This window comes from Lepidochelys olivacea, assembly GCF_965140295.1.
Source record: "Lepidochelys olivacea isolate rLepOli2 genome assembly, chromosome: 9".
In the NCBI taxonomy this organism is placed as follows: Eukaryota; Metazoa; Chordata; order Testudines; family Cheloniidae; genus Lepidochelys; species Lepidochelys olivacea.
The window spans coordinates 96,667,988-96,692,353 of record NC_140419.1 but is presented as its reverse complement, the minus strand read 5'-3'; the positions used below and the strand labels follow the sequence as shown (position 1 = coordinate 96,692,353).

At 42.2% G+C, this 24,366-nt stretch overlaps 1 protein-coding gene across 1 annotated transcript in view; it reads right to left on the bottom strand.

Moving 5' to 3' along the window:
- The window catches only part of MCF2 (MCF.2 cell line derived transforming sequence), a 97,903-nt gene that overhangs the window by 26,926 nt on the left and 46,611 nt on the right, over nt 1-24,366 (bottom strand). Inside the window, exons 8-18 of the mRNA XM_084639259.1 lie at nt 22,291-22,415; nt 21,641-21,755; nt 20,525-20,644; nt 19,202-19,393; nt 15,184-15,375; nt 14,868-15,039; nt 6,745-6,833; nt 5,249-5,337; nt 2,676-2,742; nt 559-674; nt 378-447 (exon numbers count right to left, since the gene is read on the bottom strand). Of these exons, the coding sequence (XP_084495385.1) occupies nt 378-447; nt 559-674; nt 2,676-2,742; nt 5,249-5,337; nt 6,745-6,833; nt 14,868-15,039; nt 15,184-15,375; nt 19,202-19,393; nt 20,525-20,644; nt 21,641-21,755; nt 22,291-22,415 (1,347 nt within the window). The remainder of the gene's footprint in view (nt 1-377; nt 448-558; nt 675-2,675; nt 2,743-5,248; nt 5,338-6,744; nt 6,834-14,867; nt 15,040-15,183; nt 15,376-19,201; nt 19,394-20,524; nt 20,645-21,640; nt 21,756-22,290; nt 22,416-24,366) is intronic.

The window sequence follows — 24,366 nt, the reverse complement described above, 5'->3', positions numbered from 1 at the left end:
AAAACACAAGTAAATGGGAAATGAGAGTCACCCCCTAAAATTAGGAGATTCTTACACGGTAGATAGGCCTATTGCCATGCCTGCTGCTTTTCCCTGTATGTTGCTGGACATGTGGGCAAGATACATTTTTAGCTCAGATGCTCTGCTTGCTCCCCGGACCTGAAGAAGAGCTCTGTGTAGCTCAAAAGTTTGTACCTTCCACCAACAGACGTTGGCTAAGTAAAAGCTATTACTTCACCTACCTTGTCTCTCTCCCATAAACACAGTGTCCAGGGGTTGCTATTTCATATAGGAAGCATCAAGTTGAGGAATGCTAAGTATCGGGGGGAAATGGGGCTTACATAGTCTGTTCTAAATAAGACAATTGATTCACTTACCCTTTCCAGGAAACAAAGCCCCACTCGCTCTGGTGCTCCAACACAGCTTTCCAGATTGCGTAGGAAAATTCTGAAAGAGGTTAAGGGAGAGACACAATGTGACTGGGAATACAACAGCAGCTGAGCAGTCCATTTTTAAGGGGAACTCATAAAGAAAGGGAATATACAGCTAGTTACCTACTTGTTATGGAAGTCATATATCTCTGGCATATTCCCAAAGAGAACATCCTCTCTGTTTCTCAGGGCAGGCGGCATGAGAATGACCATTGCTGGATTTTCCATTTCAGCCCTGTAACCCTGTAGAACACAGCAGGTATTCATGATTAGGCCTGTATAAGCCTGGTTTATTGCCATATTAAAGACTAGATGGAAAGTTACATGACTAAAACGTACGTGGTTACAAAATGCTACTTTCCTTTCATTTCTTTTTTTAGTCCCCACATCTTCTTGATTTCCCCTATTTTTTTCTTTGAATTCTCCTTGCTTTCAGAGGTTGAGTATTAGTGACATTTGTCTGATGGGGAGGGCTTCACATGACACTGTTGTTTCATCAGACAGCACGAGGAAGTAACTACAGAGCAACATGAGATGTTCCTGCACCTAGGGTTGAATGCGATGCTTGTGCTCAGCATCATTCCCTGTGTGTGACAGGGCAAGGAGACCAGGCCAAAGTCTGGGAATGGAATTCAGAGCCCTCGCACGGAAGAAAATTGCTCTCTTGTTAAGGATCCACATTGTCCTCTCGTCTACATATACACATGCATGCCTCGGTCTGTGTTTACACATAATGTAACAGTTGATTTCTGAAACTTTTAGATATACAATAGGATAAGGAAAGTACCCACATACACACCCATTAAAACACCATTTACTTCGGAGACGTGCTGTATTTTGATAAGACAAACTGCCATTGGCTTCTCTCTACAGTACAACTGAGGGAGAGGTCCTGGAGGAATATTTGTCTTGGTTACACATCTGCTGTTATGACTGCAAGACATAGCTGACAACTTGTTAAGTGGAGAACAATTAAAGATACTCTCACAAGGTCTGATGCGGTGGGAAATTTGTAACAAAGCAAAAGACTGCTAGATATCAAATAACAAAATCAATGGGCATTTTTTGCTGTTCAACAATACACTCTCAGAACACCAGATCCCTTTTCTCCTTGATTCCTGCTGCCTAAGGTTTTTTTCCCGGCTCTGCTTCAGCATCTGCCTCTTGAAATCAACGGCATTTTCCAAAAGGGAATCTGCACTAAGTAACCTGGCAGTGGCACAATGGATATTATTGGACTGTAAATTGTTATCTTTTATTAGTAAATTAAAGTGTAGCACTCTACCTTAAGGTCACATTAGAACACCACTGCAAAAAATATTTATCAATTGTGTAATCCCTGGAAAGAGACCTAACACAAAAGAATAAACTGCTCAGGAAAAATGAACAGGGAATGGGCAGAGCCAGGACTCTGGACAGTCCTTGTTTTTGTCTCCGAGCTGGATATATAATTTTTTTTGTGAAAAAGATAACAAGTAGCCAGTCTCAGGGACAGCTTCTAACTACGGATGCAGACGCATGAGGCTTCCACAGAATTCAATGCATGCTACACACAATGGATGACAAAATGTGCCTGTATAATGGATCTAGTCAACCAGTTAGGAATAATGAATGCAATTATATATAATTTCACCTACATCAGCTTTGAAATGTGCGTCTTTTGCACAATTGCTTATTAGCAATGCTGGCATCTCTTACCTAAAATATGAATTTACTACTGACTTTAAGATACAACAGGAACATAAATCTTGAGTCAACTAAATGGAAATCAATCATCATTTCAGTTTTAATCACCATTACCAAGCCTTGCTATATAAAATGCCATGTCTTGGGAAGAAATTGATTTTTCTGAAAAGCATGGGGATGGGGGAGAGAGAGGATTTCAATCAAGCCAGTATATTATATGATATACACATAGAGACACATTCATGTATTTGTGCATATGATCAAATTGCAGCTTATTCTGTATATTTCCTCTCCAACCATTGATGAAATTAGTTACCAAGACATATGTTTGTGAACAGAAGGTTCCCCCCAAATTATAGATTAAAAGATTGTGCACATACTATCTGAATCAAAAGAATCATCTGAATCAAAATGATAGGAGAAAAACTCCAGATCACCTGGGATGTGCCAGCAAAGTAGAAATTTACCAAATCACATTTTTGTTTAATTTGCCAGATTGGCAGATGCCTTTCAGAAAACACATCAGAGAGCAGTAAGGAGGAATTTTAAGTAACTCACCATCAGAACAGTGGACAGTTCCTCTACGTACACTCTCTCTGTTTCTATTAGCTCATTTATGACATGGCTGAAATAAAAAAAAAAAAAAAACACCACCACAATCAGAAATGCTCTATCTATGTTTGCAGGGTTGAGCCACTGCATTTCGATTTCATGGTAAATATGCCTGAAATTAGCCACACTGTAACAATTAGGGGCAGGTAAATGCGTAACAGATGAAATCCATCTCAGATCAGAGGGCCATATGCACCTTAAATGCAGAATTAAGGGTTTTGTTTGGACCCTTTGCTCTTTATGTGCATTTTATTTACACTTGGTGAATTCAGAGTGACCATTTAACTCCCTGCATGCCTGTATTTTACTGTAAACACCAACTTGGTTGTGTAACAAACCACTAATTTTAATATGTTCATTTTCTATCAATAAAGTGTAACACCCAAACAGATTACTACATTAAAACTCCTCTTTCTCCTCACTACACATCAAATAATTGGCTGTTCTTAACAAATTTCACTAAAGGATCATTTTTGGAACTGTGTTTTGAGGGGAATTACTATTTTAAAATTCAGACATGGTTTATCTAAGCTTAAAAAAATAGCACCATGTTTTAGCCTTGAAAAAGGATTTTGAGCTTCTTAGGCTCTCCCCATGTTTCTCTAAATGCTGCATGTTCCCAGTTCTTCTGAGCACCAACAAAATCTTAGCCTCATGTTTTCCTGAAGAGTAAAACTTCCACCTCTCTAAACTTCCAAATTTTGATTGATGGATTTCTAATAAAGAGGTGCTACAAAAATGATGACTTTTGGACATTTCCATAATTATTTACCAGTTCAGAAGCTTTAGATGTCATTCACCATTTTGCTTTCAAGAATTTGTTCTCCTCTAAGAAGAACCCAAAATCTGAATTAAAGAACTAACTTTTCTGGAATGTAGTTTATAGCAGATTTTTTTTAAAATTAGATTTGCAAATCTAAGAGGCAAGCCGATACTTCATAGCTTCTATCTGGAAGAGTTTTGTCTAAGACGACTCATTTCTTACACTGCTGCCAAAAGGATCTCTCTCCAAGTGAGGCAAACATAGTGCAATCTCAAAAGACTGCATTCAGAACATGGTGAATAGCAAAGGTTTACAGAAGACAACATGGAGGGCTTGTCTACTCTACCACTTAAATTAATTAACTAATGTTGCTCAGAAGTGTAAAAAAGCCACCTCCCTGAGTGATGCAAGTTACATCGACCTAGGCATCATCCATACCAGTGCTAAGTCAACAGGAGACACTCTCCTGCCAACATAACTTCCACCTCTCACTGAAGTGGAGTAATTATGCTGATGGGAGATCGCTCTCCCATTGGCATAGCGCGTCTTCACCAGACACGCTACAGTGGTGTGGAGTAGTGTAGATTAGCTCTGAGGTTGACCCTTGGAAGGTGCTAATCTATGTATGTCTTCTCTAGACTCATTCAACCGGATGGATGCGGTCAGCCTCAAAAATGCTTTGGACATGAAATGAAAGGACAACGCTTTTCCATGTGAACAGCTCCTTCAAATTCTTTAAAAGCACCAAGGCTGTGCTCACCTCCAAAGAGCAGCTTGGTATATCTTAGTAACTTTAAACTCTTGCCTATTCCCTAGGACTCTTCCAAGTTGTGCTACCAGCCTCAGGAGTCTGTCAGCTTGATGCACACTTAAGTAGTATATATAAACTGACTTTCCCTAATCATTTTCATATGGGCAATAAAAAAAAAATTGGAAGCCAAATCTATGAACAGGACACACAGAAGCCTGAATAAACCAGCACATGACCAAACTAAATGGTGAAAACTGGTGGAAAACACTGTACACCTGAGGTGCGGAAAGATAAAGAAAGAATAAAAACATGTTCAAGCCATGGCCCAGCCTCCATCCCGAACATGTGCCAGATCATACAGGGAGAGAGAAATTTAACAATGTCCTCAGCATTCCGGGGCCATCTCGGCTCAGCTGCTTGAGTGGACAGACATGTCATATTAGTGGAGGTTCGTTGTTCCTACAGCAGCAAACTCGAGACTGCTTGTCTGTCTCATTCTAGGTCGTACCCCTACAACAAAGCCAAACTGGGAAGTTTTAGCTTTGATGGTGGATCTAACAGAAAGATCAAATTGTTAAGGATACTGGGCTTCTCTTTCAGCACATTTGTTCAAGTGTTTTGCTCAGATGTGAAAACCTGCACTTGTGTTCTATTCACAGACCTTCCCTTTGCTCTCCCTTGCCATGAAACAATCTTTTACAAAGAGCTCCATGAGTCCCCTCTTAATCACTCGTTTCCCATATTTATTTAAGCTACATTGGCACATGCACTTTATTGGTGAGTTTTGATTTTTTACACACCAGCCAAGAGAATTGTTGCACTGAAAATTCCTTTTCCATTGATATAGAGTGCATTTTGAGGATAAGAGTCACCTAATAATTACTATAGTCTTCCTCCTTTTGTGATGTTTCCAACAGAGGTTCTGATTTTGCACTAAGCAGATCTTCTGAACACAAGATAGTCTACATCAGGTTCTACTAGGACGATATATGAAACAAAACATACCCTTTTAGTGTATCTAAGTTGTCTTCACTTTCTGAAAGAAAAGACTGCAAGGAATTCCTTTTTTCTTGATAGTCATGCATTACTTCAATCTAGAATGGAAATGGTACGTATTAGAGAGGGCGCAAGAGATGGATATGCTTGAGCTAATATCAATCAGCTCAGTTTCTGAAATAAACACAAGAACCTCTGAGGAAGATTTCCTGGATAAGGATGAGATATGCTGAACAGCGGAACTTCCTTGCAGTATAGGAGAGCTAAAATTAAAAATGACATACTGCGTAAGGAGCTGTCAAACTTTCTCCCAGAAATTCCTTGGCTAGGTTACTGTCTAAAAATATTGGTTACTTCCTTTTTGGGAATCGGGTTGTTTGTTTGGTTCCGTGTCTGTACAGTGCTGAGCACAAGAAGCTCCTGGCCCATGACCGGGCCTCCTAGATTCTATGATAATACAAATAATAATACTCAATTTCATAATCTACAAATAAATATGTAAGGGCATTATGAGAGAATTTCAGAGTCACTGTGAAGGCCTGATTAACCTATGCACTGAAGAACGTGCCGAACTTTAAAGGGACTTGGACACGTGCTTAGGTGCTTTGCTGAATTGGGGCCTTAGTGGTGACTAATCTTGAATTTCCTATTTCATGAGTAATTTAGACAAATACAGGTAAATGATCAGGATATTGTAATACAATTGTACAAAATGTACTAGGTACCATATATGTGCAAAGGCCATAGGCAACTATAAGTTATAATGTATACGAAAAATCAGATAAATTGATACCTACATAAATAGATTACATATTAAAGTAATAGTTACATAGCAGCTAGAATTACAAATGCCAAATGAACTAAGAATTGCAACAGTGTGTTATATACTGGTAATAAATACCTAACATTTATTTCAATATTATCTCTGCTATTAAGCAAAACAAGAAACTCCATTAGTTCCCCATCCTTCCCCTCCCCCGCCCTTTAGAATATTAGCTTTCTGATAAGGACACAAGCAACAGGCTTCAATCCTACAGATGTTAAATTATTTAAAAGCCCAAATCCTTGACAGGTATACTTTATGCATCCTTCTTGAATAAAGCTGATTGCAGAATTAAAAAGAAAGAGCCAAATGACATTAGTTTTTCCAACTCTTAAAACAGTTGCGAGGAGAGGGGCATTAGAGTTTTGTTTCTAGTCTTCAAAGCATTGAAGATTCCTGAAGGAAGGATTATTTCCTTAATTGATCTCATTGTTATACCAGGCCTAAAACAGGAAATCGATAAAGAAACGTGATTTTTGGCCCCAATCCAGGAAAACTCTCGGGCATGTACTTAACTTGTAAGCATGAATAGTCCCATTGAAGTCAATCAGGGTGTGAGTAAAAAAGGATGCAAAACATCTCACCCAAAAAAACCTGAATCTAAATTCTATCAATCCCTGGAAAAATATGATTTCAGATCTTGCCATGTAAAACCCATTCAAGGTTCACTAACAATTTTTACCTTACGAGAGTTGAGAGATTTTCTTGACGTTTTCTTCCCAGGGAGAGAGATGTCAAATGAAAACTTCAAACCAGAATTAAAATCCATGCCTTAGATAGAAAAATGCACAATTACACAATGTAAAACAGTAACCAAGGAAGCATTGCAGGAAGAGATTAAAAAGTTAGATCATCTGCATAAACGTAAATGATCCAGAGAGTATATAATCAGTTAAAATTAAAGCTAAACGCAGACCCAATACACTCCTAATTGAAAAAAAAATACCTTAGACTTATCAAACAATTTTGTTATGAAAAGGGGAATAAAAGCAATCGATCATTAGGCCGTAAAATAAAAGCTCATTGGGCACAAAGAAACATCTCTCCAAGTAGGGGATATTGTAACTAACATAATCAGTGAAGCCTCTGTAAATTATAAGGAGCTATACCTTTCTAATAACCTGTCTGAAGAAATACCACCTATTGTGATTAGATTAGAAAAGCTGTGAGGCTCGTCTGCTATAAGTTGGCTCCTTTGACTCCAATGCAGCTATTCTGACTCACACCAGCTGCAGCACTAACCTATAATGTTCAGTTATAACCAAGAATCAGACAATTTTGTCTGAAGAGATAAGTCTGAAGATGAATAACATGAAGGATGCCCGACAGATGTCCAGCTGAGTCTTATAAAATCTTTAAAAAGAGATGCTTGGCTCCATCAATTGACAGGACTGGTACTTAAATCAAACAGGACCTGTTCCTTTGATATGTCCAGAGTTAACGGACAGCTCCAGACTCTATTATTCTGGTCATCCTCAAACGTGGGGAAAATCTTTCATGATGTGATGCCTATAGACCTATAATGTTTTTAAACCACAAGGATAAATGGCTGGCTACGGTATTGCTATTTTTTTCTTGATTATTAAAGAAAATACACCAAGTCTTTCCATTTACTTCCATAGGCTTTGTGAGAGATATGTTAGACATGCTTTGTATAAGGAAGACAGCCTGTAGATAATTTAGGGAGCCTTACTAATCTCTATTAGGATTGATTCAAACAACAGTTCTAGGGTGAAATCCTGGGCCCACTCAAGTGAAGGTAAAACTCCCATTAACTTCAGTGGAGCCAGGATTTCACCCTTTGTGTTTTAGCACCATTAAAGCATTTGATAGGGTTGAATGGAGATGCCTTGAAATGGCAATAGAAAAAATTGGAATTAAACCACAGCTGGAAGGACTGAGGGCTTGTGTGCTATTACTACGACAGAAGAATGTTCAAATGGAAGCAGATGAGAGAGATACACAGGACCCGCGCGAGTTTACTTTAATTTATATTATCTCACAATATCAGAGCAATTCCAAGTGACTAAGGGCCATCTCTCCCCCTCTCACTGGCAAGACGACACAGGAGGAGGGGAAGATTCCATCTGAAACAGTGTCTGTGGTGGAAGGGACTTAGGAGCAGTGGATTTTTGAAGCTGTGTTGCCTCCCAGCCCTTGGGCTCCTCAGTACAGAAAAATAACAGCATTCCCTTCTGCAATGAGATATGAGCTAGGATAAGGGATAACTTCACACTCTACTGCTGTCCCATTTACCCCTTGCAGCAAGGCTGTGGCAGGAGCTGCATTACTACAGGCTGGATCCCACCAAGCCTGCAGAACAGCAGCTACAGAAGGACCCCAGACAAAGGTACTGAATCTCTGAGCTGCATTACCGACTGCCCACATTCCGAGCAGAAATCCAGGGGCAAAGTAAAAGGAGAGTGCCACAGAAAACAACATCTCCGCCCCACCCATCCCACTGGCCACCCTGCCCTCAAGCTCTCTCAGAATGGGGCACAGTGCTACAAAGGCTCCTACCGCTAAAGTCAATCTAAAATGATGGCGCTTTTGTCTCAAAGGAACAGAATCATTTTCTATCTCATCTATCACCAGTAAGACAGGAAGCAGAGTCTTGCGGTCACAGGAGATATGGAGTTCATTCCTGACTCTCAGCCAGAGAGGTATTAGTGTCTCCCCCAATGACAATGTCTACACCTCTCTGGCTATGCCTACATGCATTTTGGAGCGAGCAGAAGCCAACCTCCCAGCCTGGGTTGACAGACTTGGTACGCTCTAACAGAAGGCGTCTAGACAGCGCTTTGAAGTCACAGCTCAGGCTGGAGTTCAAGCTCTGAAACCTAGGGCCAGGGGTGGGTTTCACAGTCTGAGCTCCAGCCCAAGCCTCAACTTGAAAGCAGTGACCACACAGCTCTTTTTAGAGCACTTGCGTGAGCCCTGCTACCTTAGTCTGTTGACCCAGGCTGGAAGCACGCTCCCGTACGCTCCAAAAACACTGTGTCGACATACCCTCTGTGCCTTCTTTCCCCAAAAACAAAATGAGGAAGATAATACTGTCCTTTTCCCCACCCTTTGGCCATTTTGATTTAGTTGGGATTGGTCCTGCTCTGGGCAGGAGGTTGGACTGGATGGCCTCGAGTCCCTTCCAACTCTGTTATTCTATGATTTACATTGGAAGCTGTTTGGGATAAGGCCTCTCTCTTACTACGCATACATGCCGTGCACATCATAATGGGGCCTCAATCTCTCTTGCGGTCCACAGGTGCTACCTGAATACAAATAATTAGTAATTGTCAATATATGAAATGACAATTTTAAAGTCTCTCACTAGTAGGAGGAAATGTTGATGTTTGGGGGAAAGCAGGTACTTGATCATTGTGTGACTTGTTATAAGAAGGGCTGTACGCAATTTTGAGACCAAATAAAATAAAAATTCCTAAGACTTGTAATCTTCACACGTGTTAAAAATCATAGAATAAGTCAGCACAGGCAAAAATAAAGCAACATTAATGAAAGATTCTTTTCAATAGGGAAAACCTTAATGTTGCAGATGAGAGTATAAAAGGGAGCTGGAGCTAGGTTATTTAAAATTTTGAATAGTATTTATACAAAAGAACCACCTTTTGTAAAGCAATGAGCAAAAGATGTAGGGAGAAAAATGGATGCAGAGGAACAGATATGGAGAGAAGGCTTCTCGTCTTCAAAATGTGCTGTTACAAAATAAAATTATTACAAATTACTATTTCAGTGATTACTTTTATACTAGTTAGATTGAAAAGGACTTCAACCGCAAAGGGTGACTGCTGGAGAGAAGGTGGGGAATACATACCTGAAGCATCAAAAAAGTTAACAATAGAGCCATTAATAAATATGGTTGACCAAAGGACCCGTCTCACTGTTGAGACTTCCATTGAAGATCAATGATGATATTTCAAAACAAACGACGCTGATTAAACACAGATGTTCTGTTGCAAGTCATCGGAAGAAAACATATCCTCCAATGGCAATATTGTGTTGCAATTTAAAAATGGGGCAATGAAGGTGCAAGGAAAGTATTTTAAACACTGGTTCCCTTTTACTGAATTTGCGGGAGGACGGTGGGGAAATCATTCTCCAGCAATTGAGCCTCCATATTTACACTCATGTTTTTTAAAAATGAAAAAGGTAGAAATTACTGTAACACATTCAGCAAAATTCCTACTTTTTAAAAGTAGGATACTTTCTCTCTCTAAGTGTTATTTGGATTGATACGCACAAGGAGGACAGTAGCTTGTACCATTATAGACAACCAGAACATTAAGGGTCAGCGAAAAGGTCCCTCCAGTGACTCCTGTTGGTCAGAAGCCCATTATCATCTTCTTATCATTCTCCTGGGCTGTGGCTTAGCCACTGTAATGCAGCCCACAAATGCCACTGGCAAGCCAGAGTGAACTTCCCTTTGCTTTTAGAAGTGAGGCTTGGCATTGAAGAGCAAACATATAAATGGCCCTGTGGCACTCTAAACTTATTTGACTTTCAATGGTTTCCATATCTTAGATGCACTTTTTACAAGTCAAGCTTTTTCTTCCCTAACTGCCAGCTCTGCAAATTCAGCCAGCACTCTGAGAATCAAGATGGATCCTTTATCCATCACAAAAGGTCCTGCAGGCCAAATTATACCCCATGGCACATGCGACATCTGTGCATCTCCTCTATCTTCATATCATGCCCTTTGTACACCTGTGCTAACTAGCTAGACAGCTGTAACTGATTGGAACTATGTCAACAATTCTGTCGATGATGCATGAGAGGGAAACGAATCCAGTTCCTGCCCTCTTAGTTGTGTTGATTCAGCAGGACTATCAGGAGAGAATCACGGTCAAACTGATTTTTGTGGTTAAGTTTAGCAGATAGGACTGAATACACACAGGGACAAAATGAGTTGAGTGCGTCTAGGTGTCATGGTTAGATTGGTAATTTTCAAACCTGAACTGCACCTTAAAAGGAGCTGGTCAAAAGTCACAGATGAAAAACATTGCAATTTGACGATAAAATTCCATCCTTGTGCCTCCTCCTCTGTACCAATACAATAAGTTGGACATGTTGTCCTTAACTTTACCTTACCTTGCTCTTGTTTGAAATACACCCTTAACTGGCAACATTTTGAAATCTTCATTCCTAAACTGCAGTTGTAAAATGTGTACTCCTCAGCTGTGCCTACATAGCACACATCTGCATGTGCACGACATATATTTGCATGTCTGCGAGGTTCTTGTGAGTATAACTATCCCCTTTACACAGGCAAAGACTCTTTCGTACATATTTTGCAGGAACAGACGCACGTATGTGAGTATCTCCTAAATAGCACTGAGCAACCTCAACTCTCATTGACAGCAGTGGGAGACTCCACTGAAACTGGAAGGTGCTCAGGACCATCCTGTATTCTGTGTCTGTGACTCAGGTGGCAAAGTTTGAAAATACAGCCCTTAACGTTACTTTATTACAGAGCCATAACATTATTGCACTTTACTGCACTTCAGTATACGGTACTACATTATTTTATGATTTACAATTTTTCAAAAGTAGTTTTAAAAATAGACCTGCCTCCCAACAGAGAGACTTCAAAACCAGGGCAAAGATGAAAGGAGAAAGTCCCTACCCTCTTAAAAAAAAAAGAGAGAAAAGAGCACAAAAAAGTGTGCTTCCCAGTAGCTTGCTTTCAATCTGTGCCATGGTGTCTGCAGAACTCTAAGCACGCTCAGTGCATCCCAGGATGGATCTTTGACACAAGATATCCCACCAGTTCAGATACAGCCATTCTGATGTTTCACTGTCAAAGGGAGACCTTTCCAAAAGGATCTCCGGCAGCATGTCTCCAAAAGAAGTGCCTTTCATCTTTTCACCCTTTGCTGACTGTGCTCACTTCCAGATGCTTGTTTGCATCTTTCAGGGTTAAGATTATGGAGGGTACCTGTCCATTACGACTGATTTCATGCCTTTAAAATGTACAATGTTTAAGGGAACAGCATCAAATACATCCAGTCAGATACCCACTGTGATGGTGTGAGACTCAGGGTCCAGGCATCCCCAGGGTAGAACAGGGGTTTGAACCCCAAAGAATAAGCTGTATACAATGTTACTATGCTTTACAAATATGTGAATAAGGTCTTTTATGAAAGCCTGTCATGTTCTGAACTTGATGGTCATGATGAGATAGTCATACAGACTGTGGTTATGCATTTATGTGTATATATGAATTTATTTCTTTGTGCTCCTAATTTGCGCTGCAGCTTTCAGCTCCCGCTCACAGGAGGGCGGTAAGTAGTCAGGCAGGAATGGCCTCCCCAACCAGATGAGATGAGCCCTAAGCACCTACCACTGTATAACCCAGGCAAAGACAAATGATGGGCCGCTAGAGTTAATGGGAAAACACTGAAACAACTTGAAACTGAAAAGAAACCCCCGGTCCTGGAAACTAAGAAAGGCGGGGTGTGGGTTCCCCACTTTGAATTTCTACAGTGACTGAAGGGAAAAAAAACCCTAAAAACCCTTTTTAAAGGGGAAGGGGTTTGAAGTGAAACCGATTCAGAAACTGAGGACAACATCAAAGTGGGAAGCTGTCTTTGAACCCTGGATCCCCCCTACAATTAGGGAGTATGCTGAGAAACTGTTCAAGGGCAATTGGTGTGACAGAAAAGGGATTTTTCTCTCATTTGAAAGGGTACATCCTGAAGATGCTTCTTTATGTTTATTGTCCCCGTAGCTTGTATGTGTTTGCTTCCCTTGCTATTTCGTCTTTGAAACCGTGGTTTTCCCATTAAATTAACTTCTTGTTTATTTTTACCCCAAGCAGGTCCCTGGTGTGCAAACTGCATGGAGTTTGTGTGCCAAAGCAAGCGGACTGGTTTCACACCTTCATGGGTGACAAACCAGAGAGGAAAAGTCTACATGTCTGGTCATTAGGAACTCAGGATGATGGATTTGGGGAGACTTGGGGCTGAAAGGGCCATTAGGGTCACCCTCCCAGGACCAAGCAGGCTGGTGGAAGCTGGGGTGAGAGCTTTATGGTTATGGGCTGGCTCCTGATGTCAGGAATGTGAACCGCAGCAGATTAGCATTCAAATACCCAAGGTCACAGGGCAGGCGGTGACAGAACCCTTTACTAGTGTGAATGATCCCAAAACATCACAGATAGCTACAGGTCACACAATTTGCCCTAATCTTTAAGGCAAAGTTCTCTCTTTATCACTCTCCTGTTTCCGCCGACGATGGAACATTAAGAAATAGTCACAACTCTTTGATTTTAAAGAGCCATCACAATACTGTTGATGAGTAATGCTGGAGAGGCAGTGCTTGAAAAGGGACTGGACAGAGGACAGGAGACCTGAGGCTATTCTCAACGCTGACATGTGTGAGACCTTGGGCACGTCACTTCACCGCTCTCTTACTGTGTTTCCTCTCCCATCTTTGCCTGCCCTGTTTATTTACTGGATAAACTCTCCAGAGTGAGGAGCATTTCTTAACATGTGCATATCCAGAGCCTAGCCCAACAGGGTTCTGATCTCAGCTGAGGGCTCTAAGGTACTGCCATAACATACCTAATATCATAATAAATCATTAACGATCATGGATCAGCGTTCACTTCTCACTCCCTGTCACTAACTGGCCTGGGCCAGGGAAGCTAATGATCCAACCAGCAGACCAAATTCGGTGATGAATCCTGAGGCACATTGTGCATATGCTAAGAAAAATGATCCTCGTGTAGATCATAAATGATTGATTAATTGTCTTATATAGTCAAACCACTGAACATTACCTTGGACAACTTGTTTATACTGGTATATAAACTTTTTTCCCTAACAAGTATTTAATTTCATCATTTAAACTAACACCGGGCCAAATACTGTTCTGGGCAGAACATTCATGGACCTTTATTTCCCAGGATTTGGCTTTTTGTTATTCCATAATAAGGGCTTAAGAGAGGAATTTTTAAATGACACTAAGGAAGTTAAGCGCCCTACTCCCTTTCAATTTCAGTGGGATCTGGGTGACTAATTTCCTTAGGCTCCTGCAAAACGTCAGCCAAAATCTGTGTCAGTGCATCTCTACATATATTGACGAGATTGCTAACTGAGGACTTCTTGACATAGAAAATAAATCTGTTCAGGTGTTTTAATAGGTTCTTGTCCTTTTCCCATGTAACACTAATTTCACTTCCAATTGAGCACTGCAGGCTGTCTGATGGGACAGTGTGGGGAAGTCTGCACTGCGTCTTTCAGGATAAATACCAGGCAACCAATCCCAGCCAAACCAGCTTGAACGTCAAAAATGAACTGAGAAAAACTGCATCAGCTTGTCTAGACAGACAGTGGAGAAAATATTGCACCCGTTCTCATGCAGCCTTTTCACAACTGAAATAAAAACTGTAAGAAACTTGAAGGCTCCAAAACTTCAAGGAGCTCAAGAGTTTTCAATATCTCACAGCTCTACTTATAACTATATTGTGCTTATGAAGCTAAAACATTCCATACAATAGAAGAGACCAACATAAACTTAAATACGACAGGGATCTTTGTCCCATCTATGCACCACATGGGGGACTTCTAGACATACGTTACTTACCCATTAATCGGAGAGTCAAGCCCAAAACTTGAGAGGTAATAATCTCCTAAGCATTGATATATACATTGATATAGTAATTTTACATCAGCCCATAAAGTCTAGTTTATTTCTTAAAACTACACTTAGACTTATTCTTTCATAGCTCAGAGCAAAATGAACAAAACTGAACGTTTTAAGATGCCAGAAACTTAAAAATACTTTTACCGTGTTTGGGAGAGAATAAAGGAGATTTTGATCTTGGTGGGTTTTCTGGTCGAGGGGCTACTAACTGAACAGGCCGGACTTGTTTATCCACCAGCTTTTTGAAGCAAGTTTGCCGATTCTCAAACATAGTTCGAACGTTTTCAAGCTTGATCTGGACTGACTGTATCTGGTCCTGCGGAGTGCGAATAAGACAACCATAAGCAAATTATTATTATTATTATTAGGCACTTTTGTCACTGTAACAGAGACAGTACAAAGGCTGGCGATATTGCAATTGTATTATTATTATTTTTAAAAGAGGACAGAGGTATCTTACCTTTATTTCAGGTGTTAAAACAGATTCAAAGTCATAGCACAGGACTTGAGGATCATAGTTTAAGTACAGCAAAGAACTTTCAAGAAATTTGTCTATATCCTCAAGAGCTTTCTGAGCACCTTCTTTAGACTGGCATTTATCCATTGGCTGATTAGCTAGAAGATTAGCCCCTTCATCACAGCACTCGAGGGCCTGATAAAAGTGTAACACAAATAAGGAGTAAACAGATCAGTGAGCTGAAACCTCCAGTTAACCGAAGTATAAATGAAAAATATTCATCACCCATTAATTCAGCATTCACTTCATCTGTTTTTCAATCTGGAGAAAACCAAAAAGCTAATTAGCTTTATGAGAAGTCCAATCAACACTCTTGCATTCTGATAATAGGAAGTCGGGCCTTAAATTTCTGGAGAATGGCTAGCATTGCCAGCCAAAGTCTGCTCTCAGCTACACAGGTGCAAAGTCACTGGTATGGCACTGACATAAAAGTAGAATTTGGTACATGACTCTTCCCGTATTATCTTGCTCTGAAAGTAAACATGGCAAAATGAACAAGAAGATCAGCCATTAATGTGTTTAGTGACTAACTAGTTTGGCTAAAAACTGACTAAAAAGTTGGGCTCAACATAGAGTTTGAGTTGTGATGAATAGCTCACATCATTGTGTCCATATTTTTATAACGAGGAGCTTAATAGCAGCAGTTTACAGTTTTATACCTATAATATTATATAAATAACATCTGAAAGTTCGAAGCATGCCACTTAATTACTGTAAGTACACTGTGAAACTCATTGCCACAAGGTGATATTGCGATGACTGAGAACGGAATAGGTTTTTTTAAAGGATCAGACTTTTATATAGTCAATGAGATTGTCCAGAATTACTTTAATAAGCACTTAGAAAACAAGGGCAGAAGCCAACCTCTAACTGAGGGGTTAACTAGAAACGTCTGTTCTGGGCAAGTTATTCCACAGCTGCCCACTTCCTGTCCCTTTTTCTGAAGAATCTGGTACTGGCCGCTCTCTCAGACAAGATACTGGACTAGATGGGCCACTGGTCTGATCTGGCAATGCCTATGTTCCTATATAATCCTGTGCCCAGTCAGATTAGTGCTATACTGAAGTGGAGTGGATGGAGAAAAAACACGTTCCCTTGATGAAAAATGTGGCAGATACTGAGTCAGAAAGGATGGTCACAAGTTTGCTACTTCATTGACTCAAGTTCATTTCAGTTGTGTCTTCTAGCCAAATTGCCATGATTGTCTCTGAAACGTCAATGCTAATTAAGATATTAACAAGCATTGTAGCTACAGGACTCCATTTGCATGCAAGCAAACAGATGTTTTATTTACCCACCAACACGTCATCTTATTTTATAATCAATTATGCTGCTTCTCCTCAAATTACTGAGAGAGAGCAAGCACGAGCGAGCTGGAGTACATCATCAGGTGTTCTCTCTATTCCAGTGAGTCAAAGCCTCAAAGAGGAAAGCTAACATGTTAGGTTGCATCACTAATACAAGCATGAGTACCAACAAGACTGTTACATCACGTGAACATTGCTTTTGTGATGTTGGCCACTTGAACTGACTCAATTTTATGGCCACAGAACCCTCGAAGAATAAACAGGGTGACTTTTGGCACCATTCTTATTTCCCAGGAGAGCGCAATTTTGGGCAACTGCTGCCCCAAGGCACGCTTAGGTGGTGGTTCCACTGAATTGTATCTTGTCTCCTTATTTTCCCACACAACTCTGAAGCCATTGCAATGGTTAGTGAGGAAGCAAAGGCTAAATTTTTTTCAGTATGCAGATGACACCCAATTCTGTATCTCTCTCTGTCTCATCTGATCATGCCAATGCTGTCAAATGCCCCACCCAGTATTTGGTATGACAGTGGCATGGATGAGGCCTAGCTGGCTGCATTTCAGTCTGGATAAGAGTGTGGGGATATTTGTAGGTTGAGAACTGTGTCTGTCCCTTTAATTGAGGGTGTGTGCCCGCCTTTTGTTACCAGAGACTGGGAGGACTGTTTGAGACCTGGGACATTAGCTACGATTGGCCGATCACAAAAAAGCTGTATCAAGGAAGGACGTTGTGACGGCTATAACAATATCCTGGACAAACCTTATGGAACGACATTAAACCTTAGTGAATCAAGTTAACTGCCTTTGGGGTCCACTCTATTGAAAATCCAAATGTTTGTGGATTATTGTAGGATTGTATGAAACTTCTTAAGGAGCAAAAAGCCTTAATGCAGTAGCTGGGAGTTAACATGAACTCCCCCATTTTGGCGGGGAAAGGCCCAGATTTCTTGGCCTTTATGCACACTTCAGGGCCAATCTGTTTGTGCAGGTGTCTGGAGAGGGAGAGATGGGACTTTGTAGTCTTTGTGGATGGGGAAATCCAACAATTCCTGTGAAGCTCTATAACTAACTGTTTTGGTTCTCTGGATTTTGGGTGATGGATCTACAAAAACATGAGATCACCAGTTTCCTCTCCTGTGACTACAGCTAGATTCATAGTTAGTTCTACAGGTAAATAGACTGTGATGCTGGCAGACCAGTTGCCAGCTCATGCCAAGGCCCCAGGACTCAGTGAACACTGAAAAATGCACAGCTGGAAACCAGTCTGGCTTACCTGTGGGCTAGGACAGTTAAAAGAGACAATAGTGTTAGAAGAATGAGTTCAGGATTTATGGCATGCTTGTAGGATGCTGCATGTATTAATCCTACTTAAAATCTCTGTATCCCATGTTAGAAGGTAATGTTGACATGTTTGCTCTGTAACTATAAAAATGTTTGCTAAGACGGTAAACCCCCAGAGTCAGGGGAGAAGCATTACCCAGTGTGAAATATGCGTCTATCACAAGAGGTGTTATCTCCTGCCCATCAGCAGGGACTATTCAATCCAGTGGGCCATTGTGGAATGATGATTTAATAGTTTGCTTCCCCCACATCTGTGAAGAGGAGAGGTGCCCAAGGCCTCATCCCATCACAGCCCGAACGCTGGAGGAAGAAAATAAAGATCCCTTTTAATGAGAATTTATTATTCCTTTGCTGCTTGAACTCTGAGAGGCGAGGATTTGTATGCATAAGCAAGGAGTCCCCAACTGTTTAGCTTGGGTTAGCCCTAAAGGATATACAGAATGTGCTTACTTTAGAAGTTGCTATTACCTGTGGAAACCCGACTAACCCATTTGTGTGTGCACGCTTACCTGCTTTAACCTTGTAAATAATTCTCATTTCTTTTTCTTAGTTAGTAAATCCCTACTTTACTACAGGACTGGCTACACCTAATGATATACTCCAGCTTGCTCGTGCTCTCTCTCTCTCTGGTGTGAGATCTAAGTGCGTATCGACCTAGGGTAAGTGACTGGTTCTTTGGAACTGGGAGTAACCAGACTATTTTGTGATTTTGGTGTAAAGTGGCCATTTATCACGGAGGCAAGATAGATCGGAAGGCACAAGGGGAAAGTCTGTGACTCCATGGTAAGGCCGTACAGTGCCTGAGGAGTTTACACTTGTTACTGGGTTGATGAACTTCTAAGTATAGAGCTCACAACCAGCTGGGGGTTTGTGCCTTGCTTCCTAACAGTCTGCCCTAAGGCTGGTATTCTCACTTGTGAGCCACTCCAGACAGCGTGACATGAACCATCAGAAACAACACTAAGAACTACATATGGAGATCACATGGGGAATGATTAGAGGGGGCTGCTAGAGAGTAGATTCAAGTACAACCAGACCCACTTGGGTGTACCACAGGGCATGAACCTGGAAGCTTCAACCCGAAAATCATACCGAGCTAGCCATGGTAGCTATGTGTTAACCCCTTGTGTGGCTCAGCCACTAGAGAAGGACAAAGAGGCACTCTGTCCTAGTGCAAGTTATATAAGCAGAATATTTTCACCACAAGATGTGCATTGCAAGCGGGATGCTTGCAGCCAGGGTGTCCGTCTGCAGGAGATCCACACAGAGAGGTTAAACAGCCACTCCCCAGTGCACCATTGTTCTGACGGTTACCTGCTGCAGGCGGGTGTGCAGATCTAAGGTCATCTGGAGCTGTACGCGCTTCCTCTTGATCTCCTCCGACAGGATGTCAGAATGGTGCCGCAGCTCATTGCACTGCTGACAGATTAAGCTGAGTGCATAATGATGATTTGCCGCTAGCTGGTGCCCATGTAATATCACCACCTGCGCTTTCCCTACCAGGTCCTTTCGTAAAGACAAAGCAATGGAGGGGATTACACACTTGTTTGGATCATGCCATCAAGACGAAACATAGAAACATTTATCAGTATTAACTTGCACCTAACAATTTCATCTGTTCTCACCTACCAAATCCATACCACTTGAAATGGGTAAAAGAGCTTCAGCATGCGGCATCCACCTCTGAAAACAGGGCACCCACAGCCGGGGATGGGCAGCTTTTAATGTCTTTGTACCATTCAAAAGGATAAGCAACAACCACCTCCACAACCTGGCTGGCCTACCAGTGCATGGCCAGAGCTACCTCGGATATTGTACCGTCATTTCCAGAAATATTGTCCTCAAAGGTGGTTAACAGCCAGCTTTGGCAACTGCTCTGCCTTCTCCCATGTGGGCCCTCCCCTGGGACCCCTTCCCCAACATTCCCTATCTGCCAGGCCTCATTTTATTCCTTCAAGCTTCAGCTTAAGCACACCCTTCTTTCAAATGGCCCACAAGCCCTAAGCCTTTCCACAGAGTCATATTAACTAGGAGAGTTAGGCACCCAATTCTCTTACATGCCTTTGAAAATCCCAGCCTACATATATGTCTGTAGGCATGCATGCCTATCACACATAGTATATATCACTATACAAAAAGCATGCAATCGGCAAGACTCCCAGCAAACTTCACCGCTCCTATCCCTCTCCTTTTTGTCACATCTCCTATTCTTCACCTATGTGTTGCCTACTTAAATTGCCAACACTTTAGGCCAGGGACTTGTCTTGCCTCTTCACTGGTAAGTGAGCACCTATGGAACACGGGTTACCAAATAATGACATTTATTAAATAAATAACTGTTCCCCCAGATCTGCAGCCCCCTGGTCTTCACTATGGACAGACTTATCTGTGCTGGATTTTGTGGTGGTTCAGTGATTTATTTTGTCTAGGAGAACCACGTTCATTGCCATAGGGTTTTCATTGTGTTCTGAATGAAGTTCCACAGAGGTGAAAGACTAGTGAAATCAATACCTGCTTGTAGCCACCTACTGATGAGTTACAAGAAAGTCAGGCCATTTCAGACAGGTAGTTCTGGCACTCTCAGAAAGCGCCTATAATGTTTCATTGGTACATCTAGCATTTGAAAGATTATCTCACCTGAGCCATTCCATCTAAGTTACCCAAGTCTTTGAGCCTTAGTTTCACCTGAGCCACGCTATCTCCAGTATCAGGCAGTTCCGCTTGCTGACCCATTAAAAATTCAATGGCACTCTGGAGCTAAAAATAAGACGACAACAATTGCAAAAGGATACAAGTTATAAGCACAAAATTATTCTCAAACCAAAAGCTCATCCCATTATAGTTAAGGTTGCTAAGTGAGACATCTCAAACTGAAAGAACATTCAGCTAAAAAAACATCCCAAAGCCTGGAAATCATCAGTTAAGTCTATCCATGGGCAGGTCTAGACCTAACAAACTGAACCAGCACAGCTGCACCAAGGGAAGATATTCCAGCACTGACGGGGGAGCTTCTCCCATTGACATAATTAATCCACCTCCCCGAGAGGCAGTAGTTATGTCAGGGGGAGAAGCTCTCCTGCCAACATAGCACTAGCGACAGAGAGGATTAGGTCAATAGAATTATGTCGCTCAGGGGTGTAGCCTAGGTATTATACAGTATCATCCCTTTTTGCTTCAAACGGCCAAGTTTGGAGCCCTGAGAGTGTCCCAGTTTGGAAACAAAACTGACCAGAGTCTGGTATTTTCTGTGAAGCAATCTTGTTTATTTACAAGGGATGTACAAAATCCTACTTCTCCGAATGCAAGAGGAACTAAAACCAAAAGGAGATATTTTCTTTGCTTACAGCCTCAATCCTCTTTACCAGCAACAGACCCAGAAGCCCCCTCTCTAGCTTCTTCTGGGTTCTGTGCTTGTCCAGGCTCTCTCCCAGTCGGTCTTACTTCAGCTGGTCTTGTCTCTCTTTCTGGTGTTTGCACACACACACACAAAACAGTTCTACCAATCAAAGCCCCAGCCCCTGCGTTTTAAAACCCTTGGATTACAGTATTCAGCTGCTACTCAGCATTTCCATGTGCCTGTTGTTTTGGGTGCTCCTGTCATTGTTTCAGCAGCCTGGTTATAATGCCTTCTTTACATTTATTCTGAATGGAAGGCAGCAACCATGGCTGTGCCTGACAGGACAATAGGATAGTGCCCAAAATCTCTTTTTAGGACTCCCATTTCTGTGGGGGGAAGGATCAGTCTCTTCATACCTCTTGAAAACTTTGCTCAAACTTCCACAGTTGTAAATACTGCTCCATTTTTAGTTGATGTTTTTCCCAGAAGCCATCAAAAGCGGTTTCCATCTCATGCAACTGAGCAAGTAACCTGAACAAGAATGAAAAAGGACGAGACCAAAAAAAAAAAAAAAAGAGTTGGCCAATACAGGATTATGGGAGATGGGACCACCCGGCAAAGTTCTGACCCAGAGTCCCCTCTACTTTATGGAGTTTTGAATCTGGGCTTTCAATTCAGGGCCCCTCTCTAATGATAACTCATTAGATGTGTATCTAAACGACTGCGTGCAGATCTCAAAAGAACCTTACAAACATCATTAAGGCAGACAATAGCCATGCGAGGTAGGTATAAAACTGCTTCTATTTTATCTTTCTAATCTATGATGTCTAAGGGACTTGTCACTGAGGATGCAAAGCCCCTTCCTCCCAAACAGAATCACAGCAAGGTTAAATCACTTGCAAAAGCAAGTCAGTGGTACAGATAGGAACAGCACCCATGATGGTATCATTGTACTGACCACTGCTGCCATGGAAAGTGCATGCATGGCTTAATACATGAGAAGTCTTATTTTAGTCTATCTTGAGAGTTCCCATTCGAAATCAAACAAGCAGCACGGTGCACTCACCGATTCACAGTTTCCCAGTCTCCGGGCCTGTCGTGGTGTTGTTTCTGACTACGTTCGTTGGCATTGGGCTCTTCTAAACTACTTAACAGCACGTTTCCTTCTTTTGTTACTACTGTAATATCTCCCTGCACAAATATAGGACACTACTGGTTAGTTTATTCTCAGACACGGTCAGGCTCCACAGTGATGCGCTTGCGCAAGTCAATTCATTTCTCTGGGTCTCCATGTCCCCATCTGTAAAATGGGGATGTCAGCACCTACAGGGGAATAATGCTTTAACAGCATTGGATGGGAAAGCACTATAAAAGTGTTATTATATAGTGGTTAATAAAGATTATAGAGTGCAGGATATTAGATAGACTAGGTATAAACAGCTGGCGTACTGAATTAATATTGCTCCAGGTAGTATATTGCATTTTTCAGTCAAGGTCAATATCATAGGAAGAACAAACATCCCCACTATGTGCTGGCTGCACACAGAACTTGAGACTGTGATCGTCCGACAGCATGCCCCAGAGTCTCTACAACCAAACGTTTGCCAGCGTGTTCATTATAAACTCATTGGAAGTGGATTCAAACTAAAAATTTGGTATTTGAGTTTCAGCTGAAAAATTTCACTCTACATCAGGTTCAGCCCAAGAGCAAGTGTTTTCTTTGTTTATTTTCACATGGGACGCAACAGCTGGGGCAGGGCTGGAGATGCTAAGAGAGTAGGAAAAACTGCGGTGGGCGTTGAACTGGGCTGAAAGGCACATCTCAGGAAGTAAAACAGAAAACGGAAGACGGGCTAGTCAACATGGGGAAACTGTCTGGCAGAACTCCAGAGGCATAATTAAACGGCTATAGCTATGCTGGTATAACTGCCCATGAGGACACACTAATCTGAAATAAAAGGGACTCCCGGTATTGCAAGATAAGCTATCCTGTTAACAAGGCTGGGTTCCAGCAGACCACCCCAAAGCGAAGGGGCTCTCACACAGCACGCTCTGCTGGCAACTCCTTTACGTGTGGCATGAGGGTGCATTGCAGTGGGTTGCTCCCATTTATCAATATTACTTCATATTACTTCTCTTACCGGTGGAGTAATGTTGCCAGCAAAGTTGAGGGGGACACAGACCCTCCGACTGCTACAAGCCCTCCTCATCCCCCAGCAGTGCAAGTGCCCTCCTTCCTCCTATGCCCTGCTGCCAATAAGGGTCTCAGTACCTCGCGCCTCAATCATTCGCTCACTGGCGCTTCCCCAGATAGCAGCTTCACTCCCTCTCCCACCAGACCCCTCAAATCCCTTCCCCCCCACCCCTACTAATACCCTTTCCTCCCAAAAAAACACCTCATCTTCCCCTCTCCCCCAGCTTTCTTCCGCAAGACCCGTTCCTGAGCCTGCATCTCCCCACTGCCAAGTTTGAGCCACTCAAGTATAGGTCCATCACCACACCACTTCACCCCAGCCTGTCACTCCCCACAATTCCCCACCCCAGGGACCCCCTCTCCCATCTTGTGTCCTCTGAAGGCTGCCCCCTGGCTGATTCCTCCTTCCCCTCAGCTCCAAATCTCCTTCATGGGGAGTGTGGGGGGAAATGAAGGGGGACAGGGACCAGGGCTTGTCTGCCTGCCAGGGGGACTGCTCTGCATACAGAGGATGGGGGCTGCAGCTCCAGAAATCAGCCTCTGGTCTCCCCAGCAGAGCAGCCCCTAGTAACAGAAGCAATGCCAAGCTGCACTATGCAATGAACTCAGATGGCTACCTTCTCCCCACCATCTCGCTGCATCCCTCCCTGCCCTCCCCTCCATGGAGGGGCTGAAATTGGGGGTGGGGGAAGGGAAGAAAGAACAGGGTTTTCCATTCAAGTTAGAGGTTTGGAGGAGATTCCTCCCTCCCTTTCCCTCTTAAAATGATACCCACGTCTATTAGAGTAGCACCTCCGACCTGGTCTGCACCTTGAACTTAGGTTGACGACCTAGCAACGTCGCTCGATGCAGTGAAAACCTTCATGCCCTGTGCGGCGTAGCTAGGTCACTCTAACCTCCACTGTCGACCCAGCTAGGTCGATGTGTCACTGCAGTGCTTGTAGCATA